At 49.6% G+C, this 11,168-nt stretch overlaps 1 protein-coding gene across 1 annotated transcript in view; it reads right to left on the bottom strand.

Moving 5' to 3' along the window:
• Nucleotides 1-10,943, bottom strand: part of SCRIB (scribbled planar cell polarity protein) — a gene marked incomplete at both ends in the record, with an annotated part of 59,916 nt that extends 48,973 nt beyond the window's left edge. The window contains 4 exons of the mRNA XM_010077620.1: nt 75-164; nt 1,473-1,551; nt 1,807-1,924; nt 10,750-10,943. Coding sequence (XP_010075922.1) covers nt 75-164; nt 1,473-1,551; nt 1,807-1,924; nt 10,750-10,943 — 481 coding nt within the window. The remainder of the gene's footprint in view (nt 1-74; nt 165-1,472; nt 1,552-1,806; nt 1,925-10,749) is intronic.
• Between the last annotated feature and the right edge of the window lie 225 nt (nt 10,944-11,168).

Below are 11,168 nucleotides of genomic sequence, written 5' to 3'. Positions count from 1 at the left end.
GCTCTTCCCCTCCAAGTCCTGCTAGTGTCCCCACCCCAAGCCTCTGCCGTCACGAGGAACAGGGGCATACTCACTTCCCCATGTCATTGGGGAGGCTCTGCAGGGACACATCGTTCAAGGCCAAGTGGCCCAGGCTCCGAAGCTGCGTGAAGCCCTCTGGAAGCCTGTGAAAGCATGACAGAACAAAACACCATTAATTCTGTGCACAAAACAAGCCCTAAACTCCTCATTTAAACCCCCAAAAAGCCAGTCTTACCCCAATAGGTATCAACATGTAAGGAAAGAAGAGCAGGAACCAAGTCTGACCCTGGCTCTGATCCAGGATATGACCCATTTTTCCAAGACAATACTCCCTTGCACCAAAGTCACTGCCTGTCCAAGTGTGCTAACTTGGCTTTGCAGTACTCAAGCACAAATCCCAGACTAAATCATGCCATGTGATCACTTAAACTTGGAAGCAGGGAGGGCTACCAACTAGTCCAAATGCGCATCTAGGGATATTTCTGCAGATGACACTGCAGCATTCCCCAGGACCAAGCAGTGTCATCATGACAGCTCCAAGGGTCAACGGAACAGGGAAAGACCCGTGAAAAGGAGAAATCCTTGCTGTTCACAGGTGCTTCCTGGAGCTTCCCTGCCCCACTGCTCATGACACACATCTCACAACTCTGGCTAGTGTAGAAGTGCTGGTCATTCACACAATACAGGGATTCTCAGTGATGGAAAAGCCGGTCTCATTCTGTCAGCGTCTGGCACCACGGGAGGGAAGCAGAGTTAAATCTAATCTCAAGGGTGATGAGGCAGCGCTCGCCCAGGAGCACCAAGGCAGCAGGCAGCTGGAGCCAGACTGGCATCTGCAGCAACCTTGCCAGACAACGCGCCAGGACACCAGTGCCTGAAAAGACTGCTCAGCAAGGCAGAGGGGCCACACTTACATTCCCAAAACTTTACGGATTAAGACCTGTAGAGACAGAAGGCTGAAGAGACAGGGCAGAGGGCCCCGTTCTTGGCCATCTCTGAGCACTGAGGTATTGGGGAAGCCGGTTAAAGACAGAGTTCAAAGGCTGGCCATCCTAAGTCATTAATAAGAAGACAGAGAGCAAAAAGGGCTGACAGAGAGCAGGGGACAGCATGCGGGCTTTTCTCTACTCCTCTGTACTACGAGTCTGCATCCATTCTGGTTTGTGCTCCAAGGTGAAGGGGTAGGAACAAACTTATTCCAAGAGGACAAAAGTCCTCACCATTCACACCAGTAGCACCAATATGACTAAAGGCTCATCAGTCCGAGCCACAGGCCCCACAGAAGAGGGAACATAAATGGACATCTGCAGGTCTTGGCAAAGACAGGGTGATCCCAGGCCTTAACTTCAAGGGAAGACAATAACAAGATGCAGACCAGAGAAAGCTAGGGAGAACAAGGAACTTCAGCTCTCGTTCTCAGCTGGACAAAAGGGCTGCACATGCTTTCCTACCTGGAGAGAGGATTCCCACTGAAGTCTGCGATTTCCAAGGATTTGCAGAATTTGATGCTTTCAGGAATTTCTGGAATGTCTGCAAAAAATACACGAAAGAAAAAAAAGAGGCTTGAGAAGAGCCTGTCATGTGGAAAATGGGTCACCAGGTACCAGTGACAGCCTAAGACGCAGTAAAACAACCATATTTCCACAGCTCCTGACCCACGAGAGATTACGGCAGGACTGTGGAAGGGCACTGCCTCTTCCCAAACACGAGTGCACAGGGTGGTACCACCACACTGCAAGAGGCAGGGCTGTGGGGCACCCACTCCCCATTTAGCTCTGACCTTACCATTACGGGAGATGTCCAGTTCCACCAGTTGCATGAAGTTGGCAACCTCCGGGGGAAGTCTCTGGATTTCATTGTCACTCAGGCCCAGCTTGCGCAGGTTCAGAAGCCTGAAGAAAGGCTGTGACAGGAGAGAACAAAACCAGGTCAGCAGCAGTTCTGCAGGAAACCTGTCTTCTCACCCCAGGGCAAACCCGAGCATCCATCCTGGGAAACAACCGCCTTCTCTCATAACCCCTGTCCTGGGGAGGTTCTCAATGCAGTCACTGCACAAATGAGAACCCCGATTAAGGTCTACAAGAGATGAAAGAAGAAAGGCATTTAATGAGTTTAGCTTGCTGATTCATTTAACATCTCTGTTAAATCACTGCTCTTCTCCCTCCCTTGTACGATATACGGATGTTCCTTGTCTCCAGAGGTAACAGTTCATCTCAGGCACCCCTCATCACGAGGAAGTCACTGCAGAGCAGCTAGCCAGCAGACACTGCAGTGTTCATGAGCTTGGTCCAGAGAAGCCAACACAGGAGAAACATCAGGGGACCTCCAGACCGAAGCCCTGTCCCTGCTGTCGTACACATCTGCCGTGCAGGACATCTTGTCAAGACATCAGTGACAGGTCCCCACACCAACAGGGAACACATTTGTGCTGCTTGTACCAAAAAAGAAAAAGGGCAGGCCAACTGTCTGTAGTGCCCAAGTAACCAAGAACTAGAGAAGGAGAGAAAAACCCTTTCTAGAAACACCACAGCCACAGAAATGCCGACCAGAGGGACCTCCAGAGGTCACCTGGTCCAACAACACCCAACTTCCTCCCACCCTGTCCTTGGAGGTCAATTACATTAGCTATAAGTGGTAAATTACAAGAGTCATCAATCATCTTCCTTCCAGACATCAACAGCCTCTCAGTGGGTTTACTAAACACACCACACTAATTATCAGCTGAACACATCTGGGAGCTGCTTCTCACTATTGTCAGGCGTTAGGACACCGGACAGGATGGAAGCAGGGCTGTGGTGTTTGCTGCATTTCCTGGATCATTTCAGGGCACAAGGGGAAAACAGTCTCAGGCCACTGCAGAAAATGAGACAGTTTTAAGAAGTTTACCTGTACCCCACAAACAGAGGAAAGCAGAGGTTCTTACACACCTGTAGTAACACCGTGTCTCCGACAATGTGTCTGGGCTCTGCCGCAGCACAGACAAGTGCTCTAAGTCACCTCTAACACTTCAGGAGTTTTAAACGGCCAAACCTGAAGAAGCTGATAACTCAACCCGTGGCACAAAATAAAGTAGCGATGAAGGCAGGAACAAGCTCAGGTCTACGAAGTGACATGCAGACTAATCCACATAATCACCCTGTCTGCCCTGCGCCAGAGGCGGAGGGAGTTAGTGAGAACAGAAGATGTAATCACAGGATTACTTACAGATCAGAAAACACGTCCAGAGAGTCAGGGCTGCGCACGGAGAAGGATCAAACAAGAGTTTGAGCTCTGAACCTTCTCTCTCAGCTGCCTTTCCAGTAATCCACCTGCATGAAGGGTGCAGAAATGGACCTGCCCAGGAGCAGATGTGGGGGTACTGAGATCTGCTCTGGTTTGGGGCGGTGGGACACCCGCAGCTGCCACTGGTGTTACGCAGAGAACAGTAACACAGACCGGACAAGAGCAGGCAAGGAGTGAAAAAGGGGTGCACAGCACAACCGTGAAAAACACCCAGAGCCCAGAGTCGTACTCAGCGTCCCTCCTCACGCCGAAAGGGAGAATGGCTCTGGGATGAACAGCAGCGATACAAAACTCATACTCCTGATGTCCTAAAGCAGTGCAGCAGACCATTAGCAGTAGAACACATTAAAAAAAAAAAGGGAAAAAAAGTCCTCTTGACACTGAACAGCACAAGTTCTTTTTAATTCAGTTTATCTAATGCAAATCAGTTCAATAAGAGAGGAAGTAGGTGAAAGTCTAAATAACAATAAAGGTTCAAGCCAGAGCAGGAGGTTTAGAGACTTGATTTGCTATTGTTTCCTAGATCCTTCTCCTAATTTTAGAATGCAAGGAAATTCCAGGCAAGACATTGTGTTGACCTGCTAGAGCCTACAAGTCGGAAAATAACCAAGGGAACAGAATATCTACAGTCCGAACTCCTGGCACTCCCGCCTACACATTTTAGGCAGTCTCAAAATACATGCGCGCACTCTTTCAAAAAAACTTTTTAGAATAAACTGGAATAAAATCACACTGTATGCTGCACTGCAAGATGCGGGAAGCATTTACTGACAGCAGAGATTGATAAGCTGACGGTCCGTGGGGCAAACCGGCGGCTGTGAACATGGACGGCAGCTCTGCGGCAGTGAAGGTTCACTTTCTGAGCTGGGCCATCAAAACCAAAACACCACGCTGCTTTGGCACCGCAGCTGTACCCGTGCAATTTAACAGAACAAAATGCATCACAGGCCTTTCACCAGCGTAACCACCTTACTGGAAACACTCAGAACCTGCAGGCACACAGACACGCCTGCGAAGCCAAGCGCAGACCAAGCCCCCGAGCGAGGCTGGCGTGACAGCCTCACAATTCTTCCCATCCAATTGGCTTTGCCTCAGGAAGACATTGACTAAATATAATGTTCTAAAATACCTTGGTTTGTATGCTGCTTTTTATATCCATTAAACAGCACTTTTTCTCCCCCAGCTTTTTTTTTTTAATAAAAAAGGTAAAACTCACAAACCTCAGAATGCTGACAGACTGTTATGAGGTCAGTGCACGAATTTACACTCAGCAAACAGCAAGACAAGACTAGTACATCCCACTTCTTAAGATGCAGGTAAACTGGACTTGAATAAAATATGTTAACGTATTACAAAAATTCAAACTAGTCAAAAGTCATCAGTGGAGGTCACAAAAAACAAATGCAGAATTACAGCGTTCCCATACAAGAACTAAGATCTTATACTTGGAAAAAAAAAAAATTAAGCAGAATCCAAGTGAGCCACTCTGACTAGAAAAACCTTCTTGTTAATTGTTAGGTACCAGCCACCTACTCCCCATCGTTAACCCCTTACCAACAGGATTGTGCCAATGAAACTGCAGCACAGACACACCAACAAGTCTGCGTTTTCCCTTTGCTCAGGAATGTCTTCGCTACAGCAGCACAAACAGTTTTGCTGGCAGAGCACAGCGACGTGTCCAGAACCAGTCTCGCAGACTCGCCTGTGGCTGCATCACAGCAATGCGAGAGCAGACCAGCGCTGCCGAGGCACATAACCGGACACCGGTTGTTCAGCTGCTGCTTGGAGACAGGACCGTCCTCAGGAACGAGCACTTACCAGCGCAGAGCAGATGTGCTTCCAGTTTACGCTGGAAAAGTCTGTGGAAAACTACCAAGCAGCTCAAGTTTGCTTTTATCTCTACCAGGACTACAGTTAACATGACATACAATATGAAACACGATGTCATCAAGAGCTGCAAACGCCGCATCTAGAGCAACGCACACCATTTTCACTTCACTGCTTGTGAACTGTGTACGGCAACTCAATGCCAACAGCCAAACTTACAAAGCCAGGCTGCACGAGGGATTCATTTGTGACACTGGAAATGGAGAAGAAATTAATTTTAAAATTGTTACTGGAACTAGAAGTGAAAACTTAAGCAAGGATCTCTTTGGAGACTGGCAATTAGCGCTTTTTCTCATCAACATCAACCCTGTCTCATACAGCTGGAAAAAAAAAAAAGTCACAAATTTAGCACCATACTGAATGTCTCTATTGAAATGAAACACACACAACTTCAAGATTTTCTGAATATTAAAAAGAAATTTAAAAAAAAAAATCACCAAATCTGCATGACCTGGATCTTTCAGTGTCCAAACTAGACTGATGAAAGATCAAAAATTGAAGTTTGAAGAAAAAAAACCCAAGCAGCAACCTTTCACTGTTTCCTGGCACACCAGAAGCCTGAAGATCACATGGAGCAAACACGGATTAGTACGAAAAGAGCCCAGAGCACAGGAATCCAGCCAGCTCAGAGTACGACGGGAGCCATCACAGAAAAGCTCAAGACAAAGATGGGGGGGTACACCAATATATTCACAGCACAGTTGGGCAACCAGGGGGAAAAAAGCCTTTTTAAGTTAGAACATATTACAAAGATATTCTACTGTTGAAGGATGTGAACGGTTACAGGATGGCTAAAATGGAAAACAACAACAAAACTGTCTTGCAAATAAGACTCAGGGGACAACGTGCAGAGCAGCACAACTGCAACCTAACAGATTGGAAACACGCAGGCCACTGCTCTCGTCAATGCACTGTCTGAAAATGAGCGGAAGGTGTAAAGAGCCCGTAAAGCGCTATAAGCCAAAATACTCCATAAAACTATAACATTGAAAAAAAGAATGTGCAATACAGGCTCTGCGGCACGTTTTCAGCTGCAACATCCTCATTCAGCAGGCGAAAGCAGGCAAACATGTGAGAAGTCATTCAAGAGAGATCTATAATTTCTGAAACAAAACGGAATTATTTCCATCTCTTTAAAAAAAAAAAGGCAACCTAGATCCATGGATTTTTCAGTCAAAAGGGGCAATGAGGTAATATCCTTCTAATCCTCTGTGTCTCACAGGCCCTTACCACAGGATCATGAAATAATTCAAAGGTTGGAAGGAACTTTGGGGGGCCTCTGGTCCAACCTCTTGCTCAGAGCAGGGTCAGCTACGAAGTCAGACCAGGTTGCTCAGGCTTTTGTCTCATCAAGTCTTTCAAAACCTCCAATGATGGAGCATCCAAAAATCCTTGGGGCCCCTGGGTCCACCAGTTAATTACCCTCACAGTGGAGAAAGCTCCCTTGTAGCCAACTGCAAACCCCTTGTTCCGTGACACCTGATGCTCTCATCCTTCCCCGGCACTGCTGGGCTCCATCTCCGTGATCATCTCCCCGTACATACTGGCAGGTTGCTACGATATCCCTCCAAAGCAGTTGTTTTCTGTAGGTTGAAAAAGTCTCACTCCTGCAGTCCCTGCCCACCCCATGGACCCTCCGCTGAGCTCACACCAGGTTGGCGACGCCGTTCTGGCCATGGATGTAGCATCGAGGGGTGGTCTACGGCGTGCTGAGCAGAGGGGAGCCACCGCTCCCCGGTCCCTGGGTGTGCTCCCGTCGGTTTGCCCAGGATGCTGCTGGCCCCCCCGTGACGCCAGGGCACCCGCTAGACCCTGCAAGGAGCTGAACTCTACGTGCACGGACCAAGAATGAAAGCCAAGCACCTTCAGGCACAGCCTCTACGTGCACGGACCAAGAATGAAAGCCCGGCACCTTCAGGCACAGTGTCCAACAGAAGAGTGGAGAGGAGGTGGTTGTGTACAAAGAACGTTGTCAACAACAGTACACGCAACATTCTGTCAAACTCACAGGCCTGTGTGCACAAACAAATAAAAAGCCTCAAACGTGCCTTTTTGCTGTTGCCAGGCAAATATCGAAGTGTACAACCAATATAAGCAATGGAAGACAACCATCAGAACTTCAGGAGACCCCTGTGACAAACCTTTCACAACTAAACCACACCAGCCAGCTGGAAGCTGCACTCAGGCGAGTTACGCAGCTTCCTGATATCGAAGGGTTGGGTTCCCAAGAAGCTCCAGGTAAGCTCACCGACCACCCTGAGCTATTTATTCCGCTCCTGTTAGAGCACACAACACTTGCTTGTCAGCTAGGTCCAGCTAACCACCATCAAACTGGAAAGACTTTACTTCTGTCTTAACGATGACTGATGCCTCAGCAACTTCAGAAGACCCACTTCAATAATGAAATATGATGATATAGGCAGAAACGAGAAAGGATGAAACCCCAGGGCAACTATTAACGAACCTCTTGATTCAGACCACTGCGTTTGGAGTAATTTTAAAGCAGAAAAGTTATCAGGCTAACAGAGCAGAATCATTGCTACGACAGTCAAAACTATCCTCATCGCAAAGGGAAAGAAATGTCGGCTTCAAATGGAACGATTACAACCAGCCAAGCAGAGAGCTATCCTGACCACACAGCACTCATCTCGAACGGTTAGGTCAGCCCCACTCAGGGAAAATTTCCAAACAGCACACTGTGGTTTTATTTGAGGTTATTCAGAGAAACAATAACAGGCTCAGCCAGTTTACGACAACAAGAAACACTGGTAGCAGCAAATACGGGCTCCATCTGTCAGAGTCACCTTTGGCTTCTGCTGAGGAACAGAAATACCTGTGCACTGAGAAAGCCCTGAGCCTCACGTACAGACGATGGGGCCCACTGATGTAGGAGACATTTCTCACGGAAAACACAAGGATGCCTGACGCTCCACTTTGCAGCGCTTCTCCCCCACTGAGATCCAAAAGCACCAAAGTCCCTGTTCCCATGGAGCTCAGCAGACATGAAGGGCTTTGCCTGCACCTAATTACAGGTCAGGTTAGCCCACGGCTCCAGCTTTGGTCAACAGCATACTCTTGCCTGGGAAAGCAGAGCAAACCCAGGAAGGAGGAAATACTGCCCTGATTCAGAAATAAGCTGGCCTCGCATCCCCAACATGTCACGACTGCTCCCGGGCAATGCAGATGGGTGGCACTAGAGGTGGTGCTGGCCAAAATGAAGAGAGGGAGATGCCTAACTCCTGAGCAGCAACAGAAGTCTGACAGTCCCCTGTATTCCTTCCTCACCCATTACATAAGGAATTCTGACTGTCCAACTCCAAAACTGGCTGCATCAGCCACCTCCTGTTCTGCAAGACAGGGAACAGAGCCGCTGCTGCCTTCATGTCCAGCCTTGACCAGCACGAGACGGGTATCTCACTGCCTACGGACACCAGCACAGAGCTTCCAGACAAATCAAGAAAGCAGAAAAAGTTTCTAGAAAGCCAATGTCTGCAAAACTGCAATGCAGCATGTAGCAGGACAGCGAGGGATGCAGATTTCCAAACACAGCAGTTCACTCAAAAAGGCAATTTCCATCATGGAGGAGCATTCAGCAAAACCACAGAATGGCCGAGGTTGGTCAAGCTCAGCTAGTCCAGCCTCTGCTCAAAGCAGGGTCAGCTACAGCAGGTTACCCAGGGCTGCGTCCACTCGGGCTTTGAATATCTCCAACAACGGACATTGTGCAACCTCACTGGGCAACATGTTCCAGTGTCTGACCACCCCTTCAGTTAAAAAAAAAAGTATTTCCTTATGTTTAAACAGATTTTCCTCTATTTCACTCTACCTCTTGTCCTGCCATTGGACATCACTTCAAGGAGTCAGGCTCCATCTCCTTTGCTCCCTGGAATCATATACACATAGGCAAAATTTCCTTGAGCTTCTCTTCTCCAGGCTGAACAGTCCCAACTCTCTCAGCCTAGATGCTCCAGTCTCTTAATCGTTTTGTGGTGCTTCACTGGACACACTCCTGTACGCCCGTATCTGCCCTGCACTGGGGTGCCCAGCACTGGACCCAGTCCTCCAGATGTGATTCCACCAGTGCAGAAGAGAGGGGAAGGATCACCTCCCTTGACCTGCTGGAAATGCTCTTCCTAACTGCTGGTCAATTCATGGTCCATCAGGACCCCAGTGCTTCTGCAAAGCTGCTCTTCGGGTGGTCAGTCACCTGCTTGTACTGGCGCAGGAGGTTATTCCTCCCCAGGTGCATTTCCCTTTGTTGAACTCCACGAGATTCCCCTTGGTCCGTTTTTCCAGCCTGTCAAGGTCCCTCTGAACAGCAGCACAAGAATGCGAAGTCACACTCAGCATGTATATACCCAGCAAAGCCATAGAGGGCCCTTGTGAGCCCAGTCTCTTGTTTACAAGAGGTCCTAGAAAGCGTTTGAAGGAGGTTCCATCCTTCTCTCTGCACTCAGCATGCCTCCAGCTCATTTATGCTTCTTCAGATTACTAACGTGACGTACTTTCTCCAAATCTCAATCCTGCCTCTTTGACTGTCGATGTCTGTATCTGTGAGGCTCCCAGCATTACTACTGAGGCTGTGACAAAGCCCCAGGACATGAAGAAAAGGTTAATGGAGCTATTAGGTTAGCCTGGAGAACCACAGGATTCAGATAGTGACGCTGGGAGTCTGACACCACCGCCAAGGGCTTCCTTTCTGCTGGGGAGTAATGCCCAGCAGAGCCCGGCCTCCTCCCCTGCTTGCTTATTCAGCCAGATCAAGAGGTGAAAAATGAAGAAAGGAGAAAGGACAACAGATAAAAGGAGCAGAACAAACCCTCTGAGCTACCACTCAACTATACCAGTTCCCAGAAACAATGAAATCCTGAGGGCAGCCCTGCAAAGCCAACCATTCCCCCGATGGGATGGCGGGGCCGGCAGCGCTGGGTTCCCCAGCCACCCCCAGGTCCTCAGAAGGGGCACAGTGGAGCTGGCCCCGCTGCTCTGGCAGGAGGGAGGGAAAGGCCTTCAGTCCCAGAACAACCCAAGCAGCCTGATCAAACAATCACTTAGATTGGAACAGCCCCTTAAGATCATTGTGTCCAACCGTCACCCCAACACGGCCAACTCCACCACCAAACCGTGTCCCCAGGCACCTTGTCTACATGCCTTTTAAATCCCTCCAGGGATGGTGACTCTATCACACCCCGGGGGAGCCTGTTCTAGTGCTTGACAACCCTTTCAGTGATTAATTTTTTCCTAATACCCAATCTAAACCTCCCCTGGCACAACCTGAGGCTATTTCCTCTTGTCCTGTCACTTGTTACTTGGGCAAAGAGACTGACCCCCCCGTCACTGCCCCCTCCTTTCAGGCAGCTGCAGAGCCAGGGGGTCTCCCCTCAGCCCCCTTCTCTCCAGGCTGAACCCCCCCAGTGACCTCAGCCGCTCCTCACAGGACTTGTGCTCCAGACCCTCCACCACCTTCGCTGCTCTTTTCTGGCCGCGCTCCAGCCCCTCAATGTCTTTCTTGGTGTGAGGGGCCCAAAACCGAACATGCTACTCAAGGTGTGGCCTCACCGGTGGCGTGTACGGGGGGCCGATCACCGCCCTCGTCCTGCTGGCCACACGGTTTCCGATACAAGACAGGATGCCCTTGGCCACCTTGGCCGCCTGGGCACAGCTGCGTGGTAGGGCACTGACAACGTACGGCAGGGTCAGGGACACCCAGCTCGCCGTGCAGACTGCCGCTGCCTGCGACGCTGGGATCCAGCCTGCAGCAATCACAGCCACAGCGTCCCTGCAACAAGGCCAGAGCCCTGCGCCGACCCCCGGTTCACACGATGGCAACACAAATGCGTATGTCCTACAGCTCCCATCCCACCCGCAGAAAAACAAATCTTCACAGCCAAGGAAGCAGAGAAAGCCTTTGGGTGCTGAAGCCTGGGACTTGGAAGCACTGACCGCTTCCGCACGCGGACTGCTCCCCACCTCCAGGT

Source organism: Pterocles gutturalis, unplaced genomic scaffold (genome assembly GCF_000699245.1).
Source record: "Pterocles gutturalis isolate BGI_N339 unplaced genomic scaffold, ASM69924v1 scaffold3408, whole genome shotgun sequence".
NCBI classification, from domain to species: domain Eukaryota; kingdom Metazoa; phylum Chordata; class Aves; order Pterocliformes; family Pteroclidae; genus Pterocles; species Pterocles gutturalis.
The sequence above is the reverse complement of the archived record's forward strand: the minus strand, read 5'-3'. Positions and strand labels throughout refer to the sequence as shown.